General features: G+C 40.8%; 1 protein-coding gene across 3 annotated transcripts in view; it reads left to right on the top strand.

The window, feature by feature from the left end:
* Nucleotides 1-25749, top strand: part of TSPAN5 (tetraspanin 5) — a 220087-nt gene that overhangs the window by 171382 nt on the left and 22956 nt on the right. For 2 of the 3 annotated variants that reach the window (XR_003940667.1, XM_030190716.1), the window contains exons 2-4: nt 4842-4892; nt 13820-13966; nt 23868-24038. Coding sequence is in view for 2 of the 3 variants with exons in the window: in XM_030190716.1 (XP_030046576.1) it covers nt 4842-4892; nt 13820-13966; nt 23868-24038 (369 nt within the window). In the remaining variant the exon portion in view is untranslated. The remainder of the gene's footprint in view (nt 1-4841; nt 4893-13819; nt 13967-23867; nt 24039-25749) is intronic. The other variant, XM_030190717.1, reaches the window with a different exon arrangement.

The following is a 25749-nucleotide window of genomic DNA, read 5'->3' as shown; positions in this document are numbered from 1 at the left end:
GATTTTTGCTATTAGAACTGGATAATATTTTGTTAATTTTATAGTTGACTTGCTGTTATCAACCTTGGTTGGTCAAGCAGATGAAAAGAACTCACATTAAATTAAATTTCGATACAAAAACAAATGTATAGAAACATGATGGCTGCCCAGCCACTATCTCCTACTTTCCCTAAGAGATTCCATGTGTCTGTCCCACACTTTCTTAAATTCAGACGCAGTCCTTATCCCCACTACCTCTACCAGGAGGCTATTCCACACGTCCAACACCCCTTCCTTGAAAAAAGTATTTTCTTAATTACTCTTGAGCCTATAAACTCTTAACTTCATCCTATGCCCTCTCAATCCAGAGTTTTTCTTCATTTGAAAGAGGCTCACCTCCTGTAATTTAATGTCACAGAGATATGTAAACGTCTCTATCATAGCCCCTCTCTCCCAGAGTATATATATATCGAGGTCTGTAAGTCTGTCCCCATACGCTTTATCCACTTAAAAAGGACTAAATCTATTGGTCAAGGATCATTAGCAGAACGTTAAACAATCAAGCTCCCAGCACCCAAATACTTGATGTCTGTCACCAGTTCTAATACATTTAATCAGTTATTGATGAGACATTTTCTAAAGTGGACCAATGGAATGGGCAGCAATGCCTTATCAAATTTTGTATGCATTTGGCCAGCCATGGTTCTAAGGCTTCAAAAAAATTATTTAGAAAATGTCTCATCAATAATCGATTAAATGTATTAGAACTGGTGACAGACATCAAGTATTTGGGTGCTGGGAGCTTGATTGTTTAAAGTTCTCATACGCTTTATGAGAGAGACCACTGACCAATTTGTAGCAGCCCTCTAGACAGACTCCATCCTGTTCATATCTTTTTGAAGATTTGTGCTCCAGAGTAGCACACAATGGGACCTCACCAGAGGCTTCTACAAGGGCACTATCACCTATTTTTTCCTGCTGGCCGTTCCTCTCTCTATGCACCTGAGCATAGTATATTATATTGTGGTATGATACTGGAGGTTAGGCACATCTCACACCTACATTGTAAGATGTTTTTTCCTGACGTATATTAGTTTAGATAGTCGAGAATAAGATTGACCTTGAGTGATTTGGATGAGGCTTTGTCCCGGAGCTGAAAGTACAAGTTGATGCAGTTAGATATTTCAAACAAAACAAAAACTCTGAAATGTTGTGATTGCTGCGAGTTTCATAGCCCAGGATATCAGCATGGGAATGAACCTTATTTCCTCTGGACCGTTGTCAAACATGATTCATGCAGATGTTTTCTCCAGACTGCCAGGGACCCTCCCTCCATTTTCATCACAGGTCACAGTTAGAGCATTTTACTTTCTACTACCACAAGATACTCTGGATCGAATTTTAAGCTTTCATGCAGCAGATTCAGGGCTTCTGCAAGGGTATTGTGTGCCCTAGGCCCAGTGCATCTTTTCTAGCAAAAAAGGTGCCGGTACTCAAATGCTAGGCCACCCTTCAAGGGTGGGGTGATCACTGAGGGATCCACCCCACAATAGCCAGGCCCCCTGCATCCAGTCACAGAACCTATGACAAGGCAGAATTCGTGTGTAGAGCCTGAGCTCTTTCATTAAAACTTGGGTGCCGGTACTCAGTACCCACAAGTGCCCCCACAAAAAAAGCCCTGCCTAGGCCAAACTTCAACTTTGTGCTTCCTCTCTCGGGGGGAGGGAGGAGGCACAATCATCCCAATCATCTTTCAGGCCCCTCTATGATATTTTGATATTTAAACTCAGTAATCACGATTGTTTCAACTGTTCTGTAAAACAGCATAATTGGACATCATACTTTTTTTTTTGTTCTGTTTATTTGTAAATTTGATACACAATGGTTAACAATATAAAAAAACACAACAATAAATTTAACATAAGAGAGCAAACGTTAAATGAACCTGTAGTAAATGACTTATTGATATCATACTTTTAAATATCCATAATGATGATAAATGGCTGTTTATCCATGTAAATGGGCTATTTGAAAGTTGTGAGTCCTCATGAGTAAAAGTTCTCAACACATTGATGTTTCTTTGAGTTGTGTGCTTGTCAGTATGTATTGGTTTTATTGTTTGTTTTTTGCTTTGACTGCAGCTGCTCTTTTCCCTCCTAAGCAGTTGCCTAGTCTGCGTAATGCAGACGTTTTCAACCCAGTCCTCAGGGCACACTCAGCCAAACGGAGTTTTCAGGATATCCCCATTAAATTCAATGGGGATATCCTGAAAACCCTGACTGGCTGGGTGTGTCCCAAGGACTGGGATGAAAACTTCTGGCATAATGCTTAGGCCAGCTCCGAGTAGGCTCATCAACTGGCTTCATTTTTTTTTTTTTCAGCTAATGTAGAAAGAGAAACAGTTTGATGATGAAAGTGCAGCTCTGTTATGTTTGATCATGCCTTGTGTCATTTTTACCAGAACTGATGTAATAATTTTTGTTAAAATTGGTGTGAGGAGAACTGGGTTTATTTTCCATCTTTCTTCAGAACAGATCAATCCAGTGTACCGCATATTTCTTAGGGGACTGAGAACTGCAGTTCCCTGCATGCTGTGAGATAAAATCAGGACTGGGTCAGTGTAGCCTAAAGATTGGTGCCATAGAATGGTTACACTTCAGTATAAACACATGCAGTACCTTGTCTCTCACACATGTGCCAATATATAATATGTACTCTAAAATGTGTAATTTTTAAATGATCTTTTTGGTATAATTGTAATTGTGCATTGCTCTGTGTTCTCATACGTATTATAAAGTTAAGCAAAACATTCGCCCCGGATTCTATGTAGTGTGATTTAAGTTGTGTGCTCAAATACAGTCGTATTCTGTATTTGACTGCGAAACTTAATTAAGCCAGTCAGCACTGCTAATTTCCAATAAACAAGCAATTATTGACACTAATTGACAATAATTAGAATTTACGCACACAACTGTCTAAGCGTATCGTATAACATGATGCGCCTAAATTCTAAGTCGCATAGCTGAAAAGGGGGCATGTCCATGGGCGTGGAAGGGGAGGATCATGGGCAGTTCTAAATTCTATGCGCATTGTTATAGAATGCACCCAGTCTGTGTGTAATTTAGGCATCCACATTTATACCAAATAAACCATGGCATAAATGGCTGCGACTAAAATTTAGTCACATCGACGGGTGCTCGGTGTATTGTATAAACCACTTGGAAATTTAGGCTTATTCTATAAAGTACGCCTAAATTAAGGCGTACTTTATAGAATATGCTTGGTTTTTCATTTCGGCGCTGATTTTCTTTTTTTTTTTTAGACATGATTATATAGAAGCTAGCCTTCTATGTATCAAATACTTCTGTCTCATTAACAATTAAATGCTGGACCTGTATCTCTAGCTGCATCTCAGAAACATAGACTTTGCTTTTTCTGGATGCCCTGAGTTCTCAAACAAAAGCATTGTATTCTGACATAGCTCTTCAACTTCTTTCTAAAAGATGTCTCCCAAAAGTTTTAGTATGTTTGTCTGTACAGTATAATGAAATACGTATGTTTTTCTAGTATCACGCTCAACCTTGCAAAAAACAAACTGTGAAACCCTCAAAGAAACCCCTAAAATTCAGATTTACATATTTGTAGTAAGTTATGCTCTATGACATGGATTTTCTATGAAAAATCTTAAATTATACAGTGCAAAACAAGCTTGCACATATGTATTAGCTATAAAGGGTCTTTAGCTATATGTATTAGCTATAAAGGCCATATTCTATAACGATGTGTGCAAATTTTGGAACACCCATGAAACACCCATTTTCCCGCCCATAACAATGCCCCTTTTTGCCTCTGCAACTTGAAATTTAGGCGCAGTGCTTTACATAATACGTTTAGCGAGTAGTGCGCATAAATTCTAACTATTACCAGTTAGTACTCATTATTGCTTATTAAGTGCTGTTATCAATGCTGATTGGCTTGTTAAGCCAATTAAGTTATGCGCAGTTACAGAATAGGTTTGGATTTTGGCGTGGATCGCTAGGCACACTATATAGAATCCGGGGGAAAATGCATTGTTTGATTTCTAGATTCAACTGCTGGTCATTGGGCCAGCAGGGTTTTCCAGTTTTGTGGAGATAGTTGTTTCCACTCAATGAACAGCAGTAGAACCCAGTGGCCTGATTTAGGGTGCATGCACACCAGGCTGTCGTACTGATGAAATTCCTCCCATCACAGCTGAATCGAATCCCCTTTGCATCTCTTGCAAACTTTCACTGGCTCCCAGATAATTGATATTAAAACACATTTGAAAATGAACTGGTCCCTTCCTAGTAGCGGTGCATAAAGCTATCAGTGGGACAGCTCAGCAAGAGCTGTTCTTGTGTTTCTTCATATGTATTCGTTGGAGGATGCAAAATGGAAATCTCTGTATAGTGCATGGATCTCTACTTTGTGCTGCATTATAACAGATTCATGGCCACAAGAGACTAGCACTGAGAAGATTTAAATTATAATACTCTAGACTACAAATTGATTGATTTGTTCAGTTTTTAAATCGCAGCATTGAAATTGCTCAGTGTGGTTCAGTCATGACAAACAAGACCATGTGAAACCTTACACTAGTTTATTTAGCAAGGGAATTGAGAAAAATGAAAGGGAAGGAGGACAGTGTGGCATATGAATGTACTTTCAAGCGGGCTAAACATGATACTGTATTTTCCAGTTATTAATAAACTTCTAGAGACCTCTTTGAACTTCCAAGGTTACAGTAATGAAAAGAGAATGGGAGAATCTGTGTAATGTTGCTAAGGATTGTGTGCTGTCTCGCAGTACTTACCACGATACCTTTTCTTTCTTCTTTCCAGTTTCTGGGTATAGCATTTCTTGGAGTTGGACTCTGGGCATGGAGTGAAAAAGTAAGTACTGTATAGTATAACAAACCCACTTTGTTCATCTTGTACAAACTGCATATCTTATGTGATGATTTTAGAAGCCACTTTTGAGAGCAGGCAACAGAAAAATGCAATAAAGTAATATCATCTTGATTCACTGTGTGCCAACATTTTATACTACTGCTGTACTGAAAAGGGAAAAAAAACCTAGCTCTTCATATTATTACTGGGATTTCATGTTCTTTGTTTGTCAAGTGGCCTTGCAGGGGGAACTCTTGGCACCACACATCTACTTAGGGGTTTCTGGTGCCATATATACTACTAATAATCATTTCTAACATAGTAGATGATGGCAGAAAAAGACCTGCACGGTCCATCCAGTCTGCCCAACAAAATTCATATGTGCTACATTTTGTGTATACCTGACCTTGATTTGTATCTACCATTTTCAGGGCACAGACCGTAGAAGTCTGCCCCCACTAGCCCTGCCTCCCACCACCGGTTCTGCCACCCAATCTCTGCTAAGCTTCTGAGGATCCCTTCCTTCTGAACAGGATTCCTTTATGTTTATCCCACACATGTTTGAATTCCGTTACCATTTTCATCTCCACCACCTCCCGCGGGAGGGCATTCCAAGTATCCACCACTCTCTCCATGAAAAAATGCTTCCTGACATTTTTCTTGAGTCTGCCCCCCTTCAATCTCGTTTCATGTCCTCTAGTTCTACCGCCTTCCCATCTACGGAAAAGGTTCATTTGCGGATTAATACCTTTCAAATATTTGGACGTCTGTATCATATCACCCCTGTTTTTCCTTTCCTCCAGGGTATACATGTTCAGGTCCGCAAGTCTCTCCTCATATTTCTATAGCACTACTAGACATATGCAGCGCTGTACACATTATATGCAGGTACTTTCTCTGTCTCTAGAGGGCTCACAATCTAAGGGGCCCTTTTACTAAGCCGCGTTTGTGCCTATGCGTGCCAATTTTGAGTTATCGCCTGGCTACCACATGGCCCTTGCGGTAACTTCATTTTTGACACACGTCCGCTAGGCACCCGGAAAACATTTTATTTTCTGGTGCGTGGGCGGTAACTGGCATTTTACACGCGTAGACCATTACCGTCTGGTTACCATGTGAGACCTTACCGCTAGGTCAATGGCTGGCAGTAAGGTCTCAGACCCAAAATGGACGTGCAGCAATTTTCATTTTGCCGTACGTCCATTATCAGCAAAAATTTAAAAAAGGCATTTTTTTTTACAGGTGCTCTGAAAAATGATTCTGCGTGTGCCTAAAACACACATCTACACTACCACAGGCCATTTTTCAGTGCGCCTTTGTAAAAGGACCCCTAAGTTTTTGTATCTGGGGCATTGGAGGGTTAATTGACTTGCCCCAAGGTCACAAGGAACTGCAGTGGGAATTGAACCCGGGTTGCCAGGATCAAAACCCGCTGCACTAACCATTAGGCCATTCCTCCACTGGCCCAGACTGGAGCTCCTCTTTGATGAGGTATCGTTGTTAGAGAATCATGTTGGCGAGATTGTCAAAATATAAGGACAGAAAGGCAACACCGTCAAAGATGCAAGTCCTGCAGAAACTGGAGAAGATTCTACGTATGGCGTCTGGAAAATCCGCACAGAAGTTATTTTTGCCTAAATGGATTCTATAAGATTTAATTGCAATATTTAGAATATGCTTAGTTCATATCCAAGTGCCTGAAAACACGCGCATCCATTTACAACAATGAAAATGTGGCATAAATCCCTGAGCATAGATTTATGTGTACTGGGCCATATTCTATAACAATGCACGTAAATTTGAGAACACCCACAAAACACTCATTTCCCTGCCCATAACCACGCCCCTTTTTGGATGTGTGCATTAGAATTTAGGTGCAGTGAGTTATGTGCGTAAATTCTAATTATTGCCAATTAGTGCTTATTGTTGCTTGTTAAGTGCTGTTAACAACGCTGATTAGCTTATTATGGAATATGCTTTAAGTGCGGAACGCTAGGCGCGATATACAGAATCTGGCAGATTGTGCCTAGATTGAAGGCGCAGACAGTGCATTGTTCGAGAGCAGGTATACATGTATACGATTCCACATATTTTATAAAATACACAAGTAAATTGTGATTGCACTTACTCTCCTCCCCTGAGCATGTTTATTATAAAGTATACATTGCTAAAAAAACTGTAGACGATACAAAATACGGCAGCCAGATTAACATTTTCAGCACATGCAAATGAGCAGTCTGCTCCTTTGTTAACAAAATTATCCTAGCTACCGGTAGAGGCCCAAATCAAGTTTAAATTCTGTGCGATGATTTTTTATATTTTGTACGGGAATGCTCTGTTTTATATGTTGTAACTGATAGGTTTCCCTAATCCAGATAGGCTAGGGATATCTAGGAATCCTTTCTTGTTGCAATATGTTTGAATTATGACTAGCTATCAACTATTTATAAAGTTATTAAAAACATTTTTGTTTAGGAAATTTCTATTATGCTGATGTACGATTTACTGTGTTTTGTAACTCTCCAAGAATTTGGATATCTTAATTCTTTAATCCGCATAGAACTTGGTAGTTATTGTGGATTATAAGAATAAATTGTATTGTATTGCACCTAATTTTATAATATCTCATTTATGCTATGCTGGATAGCAGACCACTGTTTTTACATTGATTGAACATTTTTTTGAAATACGTTTTTATTGACGAACAAGAGAATTGTCATATACAAACAATCTATCACACTGTTAGCAGAAAACCCCCTTCCCACCCGCCCAACCCATTACAAAAAAAAAAAAGAAGAAAATTGAACTACATCAATAAGCATTGCCTCCTGACCCAACTTTATCCATGGATAGATCATCACTCAATTCAAAAATTGAGAATACAGCTGCGAGCCATCCCAAAAAGGTCCCCAGAACAAAGAGAAACATCTACCCTTTTGGGAGTCCATGTTCAAGATTTCACAGCGCTCCAAACTGTTTGGGGGATCAACGCTGACCTGTAGTTTATGTTTTCTGTTTTTGATAATTATGTATGTAGATATGTGTTCTGCCTAGAACTAGTAAGAGAGCAGAAAATACATGCTGAAAATGAATAAATAAAAATAAACCCATGAAAACTCCAAAGGTTGTACTGTACTTCGTGGGAGTCCTGAATTGACAAGAAGTGAGTTCACAGAGGCAAGCAGACTCAGCCCTCAAGTGAAGGATGTTTAGCTGCAGAAGCTTATTAGGAAGTCTGCTGATGAATGCAAGAAAAAAAAATTTTCATTGCATAGAGCTAGGCAGAGTAAAATTAGCAGAGACCAACCCCAGCAAACAAGAGACAGCAGAAAGGAGCTGGTACATGCAAAAATAATTGTCTGACACAATATGGCATGCAACAAAATTTTATTTAAGTTCTAAAGGACATGGTTCAGCCATGTTTTGGCAGTCGCCTACATCAGGTGTACATGTGTCCGTAACACATGCATATTTTACATACATAAATAAAAAATTGTTATACCTACAATAAAAATCATATAACTTATTGACGTGTTGTTTTAAAACCATACTGCTTTGTTACATTTAAAGAGAGATTATTTACACAAAGCAGATATTTAAAAAGTCTTCTTACTATAACTAATAAATGCTGTCATAAGCTTATAAAAAATAACTTTCACAAACTTTAGAGGTCAATGTTCAAAGCGATTTAACTGGCCAGAAACAGCTTCATTTGTAGAAAAGTCCCTCGCTCTCCATCCAAAACAGTCAGGCTTTAGACCACACCACAGTACCGGTTATTACTGCTGTACTCAATGAAATCTATACTCACCTAGAAAAACATAATGTGTTTTGGCTGTTTCCTTTGACCTTTCTGCTGCCTTCAGTCTCATAGATCACTCTCTTCTGCTATCCTGTCTTTTGTCACTTGGTCTCACAGGATCAGTTCTATCCTGATTTTCCCCCTTCCTGTCTAAACGCTCCTAGACTGTAGTAACTGCTGCCTCCAGATCCTTCCCATGTCCCCTGACCTGTGAGGTTCCCCAGGGTTCTGTTCTGTCACCGCTTCTCTTTAACTGTGGTAGGATACTCTCCATTGTGACATCAGTGGGAGGTCCTGCTTCAACCTACATCTTGCTACTGCTGTGGAACACAGCCACAGGCGCATGGTCATGAACACATACTCAAAGGGACATGACCAAAGGAGTGGGCCCTGCCCCTTTGGAGCAACTGAGGAACGTGGAGCATGAACCCCTGCTCCTTTTCCATGGGGAAGCATAAAGCTTGGAAGAGCAAGACTTTAAGAGAAGTGTTACGAAGGGACCTATGGGCCAGCATGTTAGACCAACTTAAGGCCCAGCTCCATCAGATGCAGGGAGTATTGCGCCTTTGGGTGGTTGAGCACCATCCATTCAACCTGCAGTGATTCATAAGTTCACTAGTTTCTCTCTTTTAGGAGGGAACAGACCCCTAGAGGTAATTCTCTTATGGAGGGTTCTTCTTCCAGTCCTAACTCTTAAGTTGGATGAACCTTCTCTGTCCTTAGTCAGATTGCCTATACCTGTATTGTATTTCATTATTTAGCTCCAGTTAACTTATTTAAAATGTATGTGAAAGATGTCTTGCAGTTATCCTATGAGTTACTGATGGTTAATAATCTTTATTACCTGCCTGGAGATTCTAGAAAAGTTACTCAGGAAGATAATTTTGATTCAGTTAATACCCCAGCCAGCTTAGATATAACTAACTTTATAGAATCAGCTCAATATATTATAACCAAAAGGACAACTTTATTAGTTGTTTTCCACAGTGAGGAACAAAAGATGTTAGTATTAAAAATGTATTAATAAAAAAAAAAAAAAAAGACTCCCGTTTTGTGGGCAATCTATAATGATGTTCCCAGATGTCTTCAAACCTTCACAATTGAGACATATGGCATTCCTACAGATGAAACCTAGGGTTTTGTGTTTGGATGCCTCATTTTTCCTTAAATTTCCTAGTAAGTGTCTGGCAACTTTCTTTTGGAAAAATCTACACCTGAGAGTACTGAGGTGAAATGAAATTTTCATTTATTTATTTTATGTAGGGATTAGGGTTCTAATTTAAATTTGTTCCTGCAATGGTTATATATTTTTGGTGATTAATTGAAGTGTGTGTTGAAATGGCTTTTGATGTTTTCCTCTTGAAGTGGACTAGAATACTGATACTATATTGTTGTTAGTTTCTATTTTTCTTTGCTTTTCTTGAGAAATTATTTTTAATATTCTCTAAAAATATAAATAAAAAAAACCAAGCTGCAAAAGATGATGGAGAATTCTGTTTTATAGTAACTATTTTTAATGGTATACATTGAAAATTTATTTGTGACCTGGATTGGCCACTGTTGGGAACAGGATACAGGACTTGATAGACCTTTGGTCTGTCCCAGTATGGTAACACTTACAGGGATGACTTTCTCAAGGGCTTCCTGAACCGTATGGTTCCCAATAATCAAACAAGGTGCAAGCAAAGGAATTCTTCACCAAAACTATCTGTTCCATTACTTCCACCCACAATTGGTCTACTAATTTTCCTAATCCTCGATCCCTCTGTCTTCAAGAACAGTGTGAATTGGTGGCTAAAATGATCAGACCATAACAGTGGTCAGTGTAACAGATCTAATTTCATTAAAATTAGCATGTCGGACATGATGTGAGGGGAAGAGGGAGCAGGACAGGAAATGCAGTGGCACAGGAGACCAACGCTGGAAAAAAAAACGCTTCAGCTGGCGGGGGTTGGGGACCAAAATGTGCCTCCTCACCTTGGGCTCTGGCCCCCTCCCACCTCGAGGTCTGGCTATGCCCCTTCACCATAATGATTCAGAGGAGCTAAACAGTGTGTCCTCTCCCTTGCCTTCAGAAAAAATTATGGTATATAGTTTATGACCTGCATTATAAGAGCTATCTGTATTGATTATTCTCATGATCAACTTATCTAAAAAAAAAAAATCTAAATAGGCCATTACATTCTTATTAAAATCCCTTACAATGAGAACTGACTGAAAAGTAGAAGTACATTGAAGAAGAAATAAGTAAAGATCTTCCACAGTAGTTTCCCAGTTCCCTGGTGGCCTGTAAATAAGGCCCATCACTCACAAGAGGGTGGGCTTTCACCCTCAACAGTCATGCTTCCAAACCCACCTTTACCAGCAAGTCTGTAGCTTCAGCCTGGAGAATTTTGTTAAAAAGAACTGAAAAACCTCCACCCCTCTTTCCCTTTCTGATAAAGCAATGAACGACATATCCCAGTGGGCTTGTAGTGTGTTCTATCGCCTTATCACAATCTGTTAGCTAGGTTTGCTGTCATTAGCAATGTCAGACTGGATTCGTGCAGGCTGCCATGGCTTATGCGGGTCCCAGCCTAATAATGACCGGGATCTGCATAAATGGAGTGTGCATGTTCCCTCACCCCAGACACAACCTCCAATCTGCCCTCCCACCCCTGGCACAGTCTACAATTCTCCCTCCCACCCCCAACAAACCTTCAGTTCCCCTCCCCATAATTTGAACAGGCTCCTCAGGCCTACCTTAGTTCATGGTGGTCCAATGGGGCAGTGGCGGCAGGAGAGAACCCCACTTGCTCCTGCCTGTTTTGCTCTAAAAGTACAGCCTGCTTAGAAAATAAATTACTGCAGATTCTTTTGGATTCATATTGGGTAAATGAGACTTTTTATTAGAGGTTCACTTCAAAATGGAGAGTGTATAAATCATTATTGTCTGAGATACACAATGATTAAGATATATGTCACAATATACATTCCTTACAAACATGAGCTGACAGAGATCACCAACAAAATTAAGCTCAGCTTGAACATCATGAACTCATGGGCAAATGCATTTCAACTAAAACTCAATACAGAAAAAACACACTCTCATCCTCTCATCTCAATACAACGCGAACAACCCCACAAATATAAACACCCCAGATTACAACCTCCCCATCTCAGACAGCCTGAAAATCCTCGGTGTTACAATCGACCACAACCTTACACTAGAGCGCCATGTGAAATCTACAACAAAGAAAATGTTCCATTCAATGTGGAAACTCAAACACGTGAAACCATTCTTCCCGAGGGAAACATTTCGCAACCTGATACAATCAATGGTTCTAAGCCATATAGATTACTGCAATGGAATTTATGCGGGATGCAAAGAACAACTCATAAAGAAACTTCAGACTGCTCAAAACACAGCAGCCAGGCTTATATTTGGAAAAACGCGATTCGAAAGCGCCAAACCCCTCCAAGAAAAATTGCACTGGCTTCCAATCAAAGAACGTATTGCTTTCAAAATCTGCACCCTAGTTCATAAAATTATCTACGGTGAGGCCCGGGATACATGACGGACCTCACCGACCTACCAATCAGAAATACAATCGGATCAACACGAACATATCTAAACCTCCACTACCCAAGCTGCAAAGGACTCAAATACAAATCAACTCATGCATCCAGCTTTTCCTTCATAAGCACACAACTATGGAACGCATTACCAAAAGCCGTGAAAACAACGTATAACCACCTAAACTTCCGGCAATCACTAAAAACTTACCTGTTCAAAAAAGCATACCCTACGGACCCAACTTAAATGCCTGAACCCTGCAACACTATGAAACCAAAGCACGTAATGGACATAACGTAACTCTTCCTCTATACGATTCCCTAATATGTCTGTTCCACATGAACCTCATTCTACCACATCATCACTGTGTAACTGTTCATACCGGAATTGGCGAACTCCTTTACGGTACTATGTAAGCCATATTGAGCCTGCAAATAGGTGGGAAAATGTAGGATACAAATGTAACAAATAAATAAATCAATATACACAATGATTAAGCTATATACCTAAAAAGAAACAATAGCTACCTATAGTTAAAAAGAAACAATCATCACATCACTGGTCATTAATTACTACATCCAGGCTTCCTTATCAGCGAAGCTAGGAGTCTCTTGACTAGGAGAATAAAGAAAGATACATACATCACTGATCATTACATCATCCAGGCTTTTTACATCAGCTGAGAAAAGCCCCTTTTTCAACGAAACCAGAGTCTCGTTACTAGGAAAAGGTTATTCTATGCGATACATCTATCCATAGATGAGCTTCTGGCTTCACTGTTCAAAGCTCCCCTTTTTATTAGTTTTTTTCAGAGTCATGGAAAATTACAAAGATGTGCAAGAGAATGTAGTCACGTGCTCTTGGTTTCAAGTAAACAAGCCACTGGCCAGATGGCTTATCTCTTGACCCTTGAACATGTTCCACTTCTCTTTTGCCGCAAATAAATTAGAGGCATGACTTCATCTTGTTTTTGCAAGAAAAAATTAGGTTTGGTCAAAAAACAAGAACTTTAAAGAAGACTGTCGGTTAGAGCAAAGTTGAAAAACAATTTTTAAAATCTTCCATTACGCTGCCCTAAGTGGCACCATTGTAAAAATGGCCACTGCAACCTCCAGCAGTACTCTCATGGTACTCACAACAATGGGGGGAAGATCAGGTAGCTGTGGCTCTAGAATCAGAGGACTTAAGCTGGGACTGTTTCTGAACATTTTATCTGTTCCGTGATGTATCAAACGTGAACCAAAAATTCAAAGCTGTCTAAAAAAAATCCATACATTTGGCAACCTTATACCCTCCCCTAGATCATAACACTTCAACTTAGTTCAGTTCAGTCCAACTCAGCAAGTGGCTTTTCTCAAGGTAGCACCGCCCTAAAACCAAAAATGAAACAAAAACATCCCTCTGGTTTCAATGGCCTTTGATAAAGTTCTAGAAATTATTTAAACAAGAAAACACTTGTGTACAATTTCATTTGCAGATAGTTCTATTTATTGGTTGCAGGTTTTGAGGACTTTGTGTGTTTCCTGAACATAGTACTTTGCCTTACTATATCTGATCATGTTTCGTTTCCAGGGGGTTCTCTCCAACATCTCCTCAATTACTGACCTGGGAGGCTTTGATCCAGTTTGGCTCTTCCTAGTGGTGGGAGGCGTTATGTTCATTCTAGGATTTGCCGGATGCATTGGAGCTCTGCGAGAAAACACATTCCTTCTAAAGTTTGTATGTACCCATTGCTTGCATGCCTAAAGGTCTTAGCACAGAGATGATATTTCCAATTGTATTTCGGTGTTTCCAGACCAGTCGATAAAATTGTATAAATTTGTACACAGCTTGCTACCCAAAGTTCTCTCTTAATGAGGTTGATATTCAAAGCGATTTAACCAGCCAGGAGAGGTTTCTGGCTGGTTAAATTGTTTGCGCAGGGCTGTCCACTGATATTCAGTGCCACTTGACTGGTTAGTGCCACTGACTATCCTCACTAACCACTAAAGCCGTAGCCGGCTATTTTGTGGGCAATCCAGGGGCAGAGTTGGCACTCATGCGGTTAAGTGCCAATATTCAGCATTCAGGGTATACAGAATCCAGGGGTTAATCACCTGGGTTAACTGGAGAAATCAGAGTACATAAACTTGGTTCTATCTTCATCTGGTTTCACTTAGGCATTTAAGTGCTGAAAATCACACTTGACTGGATAAGGGATAACCGCACAAACTCAGATATTCAATGCCAGTGCTAGCAGCCAAAAAACATGCTGACCGCCACCAGTTGAATATTTATTCCTAACATCTTTTATTCTTAGAAATTTTATGATGAATAGAAGCATGGAAATATTCATGTGAGATATACTTTTAAGGAAACAGTGGCTTACATTTCCTGTATGAAAAGGAACCCCAGTCTTATCAATTCTGCACGCTTTTTGAAACCTTGTTGAACTTGTGCGTGCAAGAGAGCCCAACTTAAAGGGGGCCAATTACATAATTTGTATTTATTCATTTTCAAAATTTCTATTCTGCATTATCTTTGGAATTCTAGGCGGATTACAACCAACATACACAATTCATGACATGTAAAACAAAATATGCAAACTATAAAATAAACATAAAATGGTCAAAACTAGTAATTACTGTAGTTCAAGAAGTTCATAAAATTATGAAAGTCATTCACTTACTGAAGGCCTGACCAAACCAAAAGGTTTTTAAAGCAACTTTAAATTCCTTCAATGATAAGTCATTCCACGTTTTAGGCCCTGCCAACATAAAAAATAGATGTCCGATTCTCCTCAAGACGTGTCACACAAAAAGAAGGTACATCCAACAGGTTAGATGCTGCCTATTGCAAGGATCACGGTGGTTGATGTAAATCGAGTGTAGAAGAAACTACCGGAGAAATGTTTTTAATCAAGTCCTTAAACACCAACAGTAACGTGTCTGATATTCAATTGGCAGCCGATGTAGTGCTATCAAAACAAGGAGTACTGTGATCTCTTCTCAAAATATCACAGCATATCTTAAACTGCCCGTTCTTTAAAATGTTCCGGTACAAGACTGTTGCCAGGAACTCCTGTTGACTGGCGCTGTTTCATCTACTCTTGATATTCAGCCTGGTGACTTTCTGTAGCAACAAACCAGACACCATAGACCTACAGTCAGCTGTATTTCTTGTCCTTGTAGCCTTAAGATGTATGTGTTACCCACTACTGGGCAGACTGGATGGACCATGCAGGTCTTTATCTGCTGCTGTCTACTGTGTATATGTAATTATATATATTTGATGCCATGCTATTGTAAATATTTTGTGAGACACAGGAATCACATGGAGGATCGTATGACTTCTGCAAGCGCTGAATGCCCTTTATTTATATGGATGAGCTCCGTCTTGCCAGTGTTGCCCCTTAGAGCCATATCATTTGGCATAGAAAAAAAATAACAAAATAAAGGTGTGAACACTTCATAATACGTAGTTTCCTTCTGTGTCGCAGAGTCCATCAGAGTCCATCTTTAAGTATTAGAAATGTATTTTTCCTATGATAAACTAGGGAAAAACAGGATCATCTCTGATATCATAAGCCCTGATCAATGGCAGGGTTACTTTCAAAATGTTCTTTATCAACCAGTGCCAAGACAGCTTTACAGAATGTTCAGTGACATCACAATGTGTTCTGATTTCCCTGAGGTTACCACTAGCCTGTTTCTCTATAGGAAAGAAAAAGCATGGATTTGCAGTGTACAAAGACAGTTTGGATTTCATTAGTGTTGTTGTTGTTGCTGTTGATGACTAATGGATTCTTCGTCTCCTCCCAGCCCTTTACCCTCCTTTGCCTCCCTCAGGTCCTCTAAACTGATTACATCTGACACACCAGATTTTCTTGAGCTCTATGTAATCTTCAGGAAGACTCTCAAAAGTGTCAGAAGAAACACAGGGCATTCCTAGCTGAGATTAGAAGTGGCAGTAGAAATTGGAAGGTGAAAGGGGCCCTACATGCCTTTATGCAAGAAGAGAGTAATTTTGTGATGGTTTAATGTGTGTTTTCCTCTGTATACATGTAAAAAGCCTTTTAGAAAATTACTCCACATGTACAAGCTATGCCAATTAGGCATATATTTGGGTGAGACCTGGGTGTAGACATGTTTAGGGGAGGAGTTTGCGTGAAGCACAGATGAAGGCTTGAAGTAAACATGTAGGTTATAAAATTTGCATCTTTGTGCACTCTTCAATTACATATATTTATACCTACTTCCAAACTGGTGTAAATATCTTCGGACACATTGCATCCATGATAGTGGAAGGTTTTGTGCAGGTATTTTATAACAATATAAAGATGCCTTTGTGACCTCCCCGCCTAGGCAATCTGTAATAAAAGATCTTGGGATCTTTTTGAATTTTGAGCCTGAGCTTTGGGTCTCCAGAAGAATTCTTGAGCTCTCTGGGGCCCAGACTGGTCAAGTGAAAAGCCACGTTTAAATAAAGCTGACTTTGGTCAGACATACTGGCATACCACCCCTTCCCTCCTACTCACTCTTGTATGTGTGCCTCATCACCACACTTGCCTCTCCCTGTAGGTGAGGCTCTTTAAAATTTGGAGAGGAGTCCAGAGTTACACGTTTTCCAATATTATTTTGCAAAAGAAAAAAAAGACCTGTGTTATTTATTGTGACACAAATATGATTACGGTCTCTAGTCATTAAGAATAATGATTCAACAATTACTATTGCTGTGGCCTGGAAAATGGAGGAGGAAAAACTGTGATAGAAACCATCTCTACAATCACAGTATGGCTGCTCCTCTCATCCCTCCTTCCTTCCCAAACCTAGCAATAGAGAAACAGCATGGGCACACATTTCCCTGCAGTCTCTTCATCTGCTTTTTCGCTCTAGCAAACACTTCCTGTCTAAACAGGAAGCCATTTTCAGAGGAAGAGAGTGCTGGGATCTCAGGTAAGAACTCTGCACTCGAGATGATCTTCCGCTAGCAGGTACTCCTGCCTGTTCTCTTGGTATCACTGCTTATAATGTCAGGGCTATAACTAGGGGTAGGCAGAAGGGGCAGCTGCTTAGGGCATAAGGCCCTTTAAAGATGACAAAAAGCCAGCAGCTGGGTTCAGAATGATAAGAAGAGAGGAAAGAGGAGCAGAGTAGGTGCAGGGAGGAGGGGTGCATAAATGCTTGCCTGTCCTGGGTACTAAAGTGCCTGTTCACAGCTTTCTCCTCTAAATCCTACTGATGGCGATCCCAACTCTTTGCTCTTCCAAATGATGCTGCCAGCTCTCTTTCCCTCCTTCTTAAGATCTTTGCTCCCCTCTTACCCACTCACACCCCCCCATGCTGTTGCTTGCAACCTCTAGCCCTTTCTTTCTCACTGATCCCCCACCTCTTTCTTGCCTTCCCTCTCAGTATCACTGTTCATCTCCTCCCCACCCTTCTAATGTTGCCACTGCTCTCCGAAACTCCAGCCCCAGTCTCCTCCTTTCCTAGTTCTGCTGTTGCCTTCCACCCTCCAAGTCACTGTTCCATCTCAGTTCACTGCTCTTGCTCTCCACACAACTCTCTCTATCTCTCCTCTTCTGCCTTCCTATTCTTGCTAGAACCTCCAGAAGAGGAGGGGAGGAGGAGAGGGCAAGATCCAGAGGAGAGTGACGGTGGGGAAAAGTTGAAGAAGAATCTGAAGTTTGGGACAGAGATAGGAGGAGAGGAAGGGGAAGAGAGGACTTTGAGGGAAGGGGAGAGAACCTTGTGAACTGGGGAGGACAGTACGTCAGTCCACAAGAGTGGCATATGGGAGGGGAAGAGGAATGATGGGGAGAAGAGAAGGGGTGAAAAACATAACTGAAAGAGAAGAGAGAAAAGATTAAAGATAAATGAATGCATGGACAGGCGACTAGAAATGTGATAAAGATTGTAGGGCTACTAAGAATGGAGAATCTCCAACTTCAGATAAACATAAACAAAATAATCCACTCAATGAAAATATGCAATGATCATATACTAATCATGTCAAAATCTTGTAAAAAAAAAAAAAAGGAAGGAAAAGCCTCAAGGAGCTAAAAATCAAAACATTTTACGAGCTGAAATGATCAAAACGATCTCTCCATCACTGGCAAAAACCTTCCAAAAATCCTTTTTTTTTGTTTTTCATTACTTTTTATCATTATATTATTATAATACAGTCCTTACCGTCCCTTAGCTTTCAATGTCCATTGTTAGTTATTCTTACAAATAGAAAAGCACTTATCTCTGAGGACATGGGCGTGTGGAAAGCTGGAAGAATTTGGCTTGATTATAAGAGTCCCTCAGAGATAAGTGCTTTTCCATATTTGTAAGAATAACTAATAATGGACATTGAAAGCTGAAGGACGGCAAGGACTGTATTATAATAATATAATGATAAAAAGTGATAAAAGAAACATAAAAAAGGATTTTTTGAAAGGTTTTTGCCATTGATGGAGAGATCGTTTTGATCATTTCAGCTCTTTAAATCTTTTGATTTTGAGCTCTTTGACGCTTTTCCTTCCCATTTTTTAAACAAGATTTTGACATGATTAGTTTATGATCATTGCATATTTTCATTGAATGGATTACTTACTTTGTGTTTATCTTTAGTGATTTTGTAATTCCACACCCAATATTTTTGCTTTAGTTGAATCTCCAACTTCAGCCTCAAAGCACCTCACCTCATCCCCAGGAAATCCCTACATTTATATTTCCACCTGCTCTTTGGGGTGCAAAATTTTTCTGGTTGAAAGTACATACAGTGGGGGAAATAAGTATTTGATCCCTTGCTGATTTTGTAAGTTTGCCCACTGACAAAGACATGAGCAGCCCATAATTGAAGGGTAGGTTATTGGTAACAGTGAGAGATAGCACATCACAAATTAAATCCGGAAAATCACATTGTGGAAAGTATATGAATTTATTTGCATTCTGCAGAGGGAAATAAGTATTTAATCCCTCTGGCAAACAAGACCTAATACTTGGTGGCAAAACCCTTGTTGGCAAGCACAGCGGTCAGGCGTCTTCTGTAGTTGATGATGAGGTTTGCACACATGTCAGGAGGAATTTTGGTCCACTCCTCTTTGCAGATCATCTCTAAATCATTAAGAGTTCTGGGCTGTCGCTTGGCAACTCGCAGCTTCAGCTCCCTCCATAAGTTTTCAATGGGATTAAGGTCTGGTGACTGGCTAGGCCACTCCATGACCCTAATGTGCTTCTTCCTGAGCCACTCCTTTGTTGCCTTGGCTGTATGTTTTGGGTCACTGTCGTGCTGGAAGACCCAGCCACGACCCATTTTTAAGGCCCTGGCGGAGGGAAGGAGGTTGTCACTCAGAATTGTACGGTACATGGCCCCATCCATTCTCCCATTGATGCGGTGAAGTAGTCCTGTGCCCTTAGCAGAGAAACACCCCCAAAACATAACATTTCCACCTCCATGCTTGACAGTGGGGACGGTGTTCTTTGGGTCATAGGCAGCATTTCTCTTCTTCCAAACACGGCGAGTTGAGTTCATGCCAAAGAGCTCAATTTTTGTCTCATCTGACCACAGCACCTTCTCCCAATCACTCTCGGCATCATCCAGGTGTTCACTGGCAAACTTCAGACGGGCCGTCACATGTGCCTTCCGGAGCAGGGGGACCTTGCGGGCACTGCAGGATTGCAATCCGTTATGTCGTAATGTGTTACCAATGGTTTTCGTGGTGACAGTGGTCCCAGCTGCCTTGAGATCATTGACAAGTTCCCCCCTTGTAGTTGTAGGCTGATTTCTAACCTTCCTCATGATCAAGGATACCCCACGAGGTGAGATTTTGCGTGGAGCCCCAGATCTTTGTCGATTGACAGTCATTTTGTACTTCTTCCATTTTCTTACTATGGCACCAACAGTTGTCTCCTTCTCGCCCAGCGTCTTACTGATGGTTTTGTAGCCCATTCCAGCCTTGTGCAGGTGTATGATCTTGTCCCTGACATCCTTAGACAGCTCCTTGCTCTTGGCCATTTTGTAGAGGTTAGAGTCTGACTGATTCACTGAGTCTGTGGACAGGTGTCTTTCATACAGGTGACCATTGCCGACAGCTGTCTGTCATGCAGGTAACGAGTTGATTTGGAGCATCTACCTGGTCTGTAGGGGCCAGATCTCTTACTGGTTGGTGGGGGATCAAATACTTATTTCCCTCTGCAGAATGCAAATAAATTCATATACTTTCCACAATGTGATTTTCCGGATTTAATTTGTGATGTGCTATCTCTCACTGTTACCAATAACCTACCCTTCAATTATGGGCTGCTCATGTCTTTGTCAGTGGGCAAACTTACAAAATCAGCAAGGGATCAAATACTTATTTCCCCCACTGTACATATGCTTGAATTTTCAAAAGTATGAGCATAAATGAAAGCCCTGGACCAACTCTTCCCCTGTGATCATACCAGTCAGTCCCAGTAAACTTGTGTGCATGCAGGCTATGGGCGTATACTTTTATCCACATATCTGCAGACATTTTTGTAGAAGTGTATTTCTGAAGGAAACAATAAGCACACTATAAAAAAAAATAGAAGTGTTAGTGCATGGGCTCTTTTATGTGCTTTTCAGTATTTGGGGTTGCAACCATTTAGCTATTTAAATTTTAGACACATCTTTTTTTATGTTCTATTTCAAATAAATAAAAAATTGGTGAAATTGTATAGCCATAAATTATATGGATTGCATGATTAGAAGCAATCTACTGAAAGTTTACAACACAGGATTGTTAAGACTGAGCCCTTTCAGCACTCATAGCCAGACTTTTCAATTGTTTAGAGACTTTCCCTTCAAATGTAAAAATAATTTGTGAATTTGGTGCCCTCCAGTGGACATAAAAAAATCCACTGGAAAGGTCAAATCTGGGAGTTATTTCAGTGTCTCTCTATTGATTGCCAAAGACTATAAAGTATTGGTTTATTTAAAAAACAACAACCTTCAGTGTCCAGGGTGGTTCTAAGTAATTCACCAGGTAGTTTGGCTTAGCCCTGCAGTTTGGTTGTTCATGAGAGTTTTACTAGTCTACTGCTGTTTTTTTTGAAGTTGATGACTTATTTTGAGTAGACCAGAGTCGTATTTATACTGGGGTTTGCTTAATAAAGACCATATGTAGGGCCTCATGTAATAAACTGCACAGATTAGTGCAGTGGTTTTCTTCCAACTTAGTGCTGATTTATTATTTTTTTTGTCAACTACGATTACTCCGATGTAGCAAGGATCATAGTGCACACATCAGCAGTGTGGAGGAGTGGCCTAGTGGTTAGGGTGGTGGACTTTGGTCCTGAGGAACTGAGTTTGATTCCCACTTCAGGCAGGGGCAGCTCCTTGTGACTCTGGGCAAGTCACTTAACCCTCCATTGCCCTAGGTACAAATAAGTACCTGTATACAATATGTAAGCCGCATTGAGCCTGCCATGAGTGGGAAAGCATGGGGTACAAATGTAACAAAAAATAAAATAAACCAGACATCATTGTTTTCAATACAGTATGTAAAGATATGCTGACATATGTTTGGAGACATACAATATAAGGCGGATGAATGCATGACAAGAACTGGAGCTAGTAATAGTACGATCTGATCAGATTCATAGAGGATTTATGTTTGAACAATTGAACCCTAAAATTCACCAGATGGGTTTGTGCTAGTTCGGAGGATTAGGCTCACCAAGCTACAGTATGTTTAGAAGTTCTACAGCTATTAACTGTTATGCTCTTGCTATGGCTATGGTACCTGTTATAGTTTAATGATATAGTATTGACAATTAGCAATATACGGCATCTGAATTTATGGAGTCATGATGTCTAATTTTATTATGTATGTTTCTTGTAATAGGCTTAGGTTTTAGGCAGACTAAAAGTTACTCATTCTGCTTGCTCAACCTGTTATATATACTCCTTCTTGAAAAAGTATATAAACTGGGTTGAATGTAGAAAACACACTGAAGAACAAATAAATGAAGAGATCAGTGACGTTCCTGGCCTGGATGGCACCCGGGGCGGAGCACTGATGCGCCCCACCCCCCGGGTGCAGCACGCCCCCCCCCCTGCTAAATGACACCTTCCCCCCCCTCCGGTGAAATGACACCCCCCCGGGTTCACGCTGCTGGGGGGGGGTGCCGCGGCACGCGCCTGCTCCGAGTTCGCTAAACAGGAAGTAACCTGTTCCGGGGCAGAGGGAGCTGCAGCGAACGAGCAATGAAGTTTAGCGAACTTGGAGCAGGCGCACGCCGCGGCACCCCCTCAGCGGCATGCACCCGGGGCGGACCGCCCCCACCGCCCCCCCCCCCCCCCTTGGTACGCCACTGGCAGAGATCAGCAATCAGAGATCTGTTCAATGTGTTTGGTGGTGCATTTTCCTTCCCAGGATTTTGGTCATCTGTACACAGATCGATCCCTTCCAGACATTTTTGTAAAATGAGTAAATAATGTAAATATCTGTCTTCCATTGTCAAAGGCCTAAGCAACCCAATCACAAGGAAGAAAAATGAGCAAGCAGATGTGACATTCCTCCAGAAGACATATCTGAATTCTGGAGAATCTGCTAAATTAACATACACATGCTAAAACCTGTTAACTTTTTCTCCAGCCATGCAAAAAATGTTGTGTGGTAATTCTTACTTTAAAAACTCTCACCTATACACTGCTCTCACAGCATGCAGATTTTGCAAGAAGATAGGTAATGACTACTCTGAATTTGGAGGGCCTGCATATGACTGCTGTTTAATATCTATGCTTCTAGGGCTGAGACACACCATATTTTTATAAATCAATGGGCAAATTAATGTTAGAAAATACAGCTACCCCAACCAGTGAAAAAGAAATTTTGCTAATGTGTCCAAAATATTAACGAAATAGGCAGTCAAACAAAGAACCAAATCAGAATAAAAATAAAGTGAAAAGGACCTCAGCATTCTAAAAAGACCCCTCTGACAAAAGCAATTGGTGTTCAAAAAGAGCAAGTACAACCATTGGTCCAGTATCTCTAATTATTATAAAAAAATTAAATATAGAGAGAAAAAAGCCCCCCCAAAATTGATATAGGCATTTAAAAAAACCTCCATATTAAACCATATCTGACTGACAGACAAATTTGCCAAACAATGCTTCACAATGTCCAAAATTATTTTTCTGTATGTTCACTCCAACAAAACGTAAATGTACTAGAGCAGCAAAGTAATTATCATGACACTATCAAGTATCAACTTAGCTTAAATGTTTTTGCAGCAATGTCCAAATTCAAAACCAATTCCCAACAAGTGCCTTGTTTCACCAGAAGCCGCATTAGATGAACAATTATGCCCATCGTACTTGCAGGTGACTTTTAACTTTACAGCACTGGATAGACAGGAAATCAATAGTTAAGTAGAAAGAATTTAGATCAAGACCACTGCTTAAATCTAACCTTATTAGGGTTTGGGATGAAGTTTCATCACTGTGCAGAATTGAGTACAGTTGCATTGTGTTCCTACATCAGGATTACCATACAGAGAGGGCCGATAGGCAGTGAGAACATGATTTGGGCTTGATGGACCTCAGGTCATCTTGAAATTTAACCAGTGTGTAATAATGTAAAAATAGCTCTTTCCCTGTATCGATCTGTTTTGTCTCTGGCTTTCAGTTTTCCGTGTTCCTGGGGATTATTTTCTTCCTGGAGCTCACTGCTGGAGTTCTGGCTTTTGTCTTCAAAGACTGGATCAAGGATCAGCTGTATTTCTTCATTAACAACAACATCAGAGCATACAGAGATGACATCGATCTACAAAACCTAATCGACTTCACACAAGAATATGTACGTTGAAATACGTAGTTTGCCTATTTTGTCAAAAGCGTGATAGGAATTCTTTTTTTCTTCTCCCTGCTTTCCTTCTGTTAGTTGTGTTTTCTAGAAGCAGGGAGGTCGATATTCGGAGCAATGTAGCTCTAAGGGGCCCTTTTACTAAGCTGCGCTAAAAAGTAGCCTGCGCTATGACTAGCGAGTGGGTTTCCCACGTACTGAGGCCACTTTTAGTGTGGCTATAAAATGGCCACATTTTCCATTTTTGCAATAAGGTCGTGTGGCCATTAGTACGTGAGCCCGTAACTGCACCTATTTTCTAGGCGATAAGGGCTCACATGCTATCTACACGCTATGTGCTAACCAGTAAGCACTGGACACGCTTACTCTACGCCCCCAGTGCTAAAAAATTAAATTTATTTTTTAGCATATGGGAAACGTGCGCACATGCCAAAACTACCATGGGACTCCTGAGCGCATCCTGCAGTAGTGGTTTTTTACCTGCAGTAAACATGTGTTAGTGTTTACCGCAGCTTAGCAAAAGATCCCCTAAATAAGCACTTAGCCAACTAGATCAAAGCCTTTCAAAGTTCACTGGGCTAACCAGATAAATTAAGGGATGCCTGAAATTTCAGTAGGTGGCTAAATGTAGCTGATCAAAATCTGGATGGGTTTAAGCACTGGCTGCAAAGGGGTATCTAGCACTGATTTTCAGCAGGCCTAAATTTGGTTTGTCAGATCCTTTCTTCAATCCATTGATGTTAAATTTATACAGTGAGCTGACTGTCTCCCACAGGCTTCTCCTTACGCACATCATCGCACAGAATCTCCCTCCCTGCTGTCAATGTTGACAATTTTGCGGGAGGTTACCATATTCCAACAAGATTCTCCCTCCTTCCTAAGCCAATTCCCCCCCACAAAAAAAATCAGGGCTGACAGCCATGCTCAGGATCCTGCTGAGGTTAAAAGTTTGGCAGGGGGCGGCACCAGATCCCACCCCTTGCCTCTAATATAATTTTTAAAATATTCTATTGGTACTCTTCTCCCAAAATCTGTCCCCAATATTGAAACAAAAGCTCATGTGCCTCTGGGCCCTCATCTGTCTTCCCTAACTCCTCCAAAACCCCCAGACCAGTGGCGTAGCTCAGGCCCACCCAGTAGCAACATACCTATGATGTGGCTGGCAGGGATCCCCAAGCCCCACTAGCCGAAAACTCCCAACAACTGTCCTGCCTGCATACCTTTTAAGTAGCAGATCTTAGCCTGCAGTGAGCATCGATTGATACATACTGCTTGCACTGGCCCCACAGCCTTCCTTCTGATGTATTCCCACCTATGCGGAAACAGGAGGTTGCATCAGAGGGAAGGCTGTGGGGCCAACATGAGCAGTGTGTATTAGCTGCTGCTCACTGCAGGTGAAAATCTGCTATTTACAAGGTATGCAGGGGAGGGGGATATTTGAGAGACCATATGGCATGCAGGCGAGCGAGGGAGAGACCAAATCACTTGTTGGCCAAGGCAGAGTTCTTCTGCCCACCCATCTTGGGCCCAGGCCCACCCAAAATTGGGTGTCTGGCTGCGCCCCTGCCCCAGACTACATGCAGACGAAACTGAGATTTCCTTGCCAGCAATCTTGCCAACCGCCAATCAAGCCAGTTTGATCTCTATAGATGATTGAGGTCTACCCATATATTTTTTTATATTGGTCAAGATCTGTTTAGTGGAA

This window comes from Microcaecilia unicolor, chromosome 2, assembly GCF_901765095.1.
Source record: "Microcaecilia unicolor chromosome 2, aMicUni1.1, whole genome shotgun sequence".
In the NCBI taxonomy this organism is placed as follows: Eukaryota; Metazoa; Chordata; class Amphibia; order Gymnophiona; family Siphonopidae; genus Microcaecilia; species Microcaecilia unicolor.
Note: the sequence above shows the minus strand (reverse complement) of the source record. Positions and strands in the feature narration are given on the sequence as shown.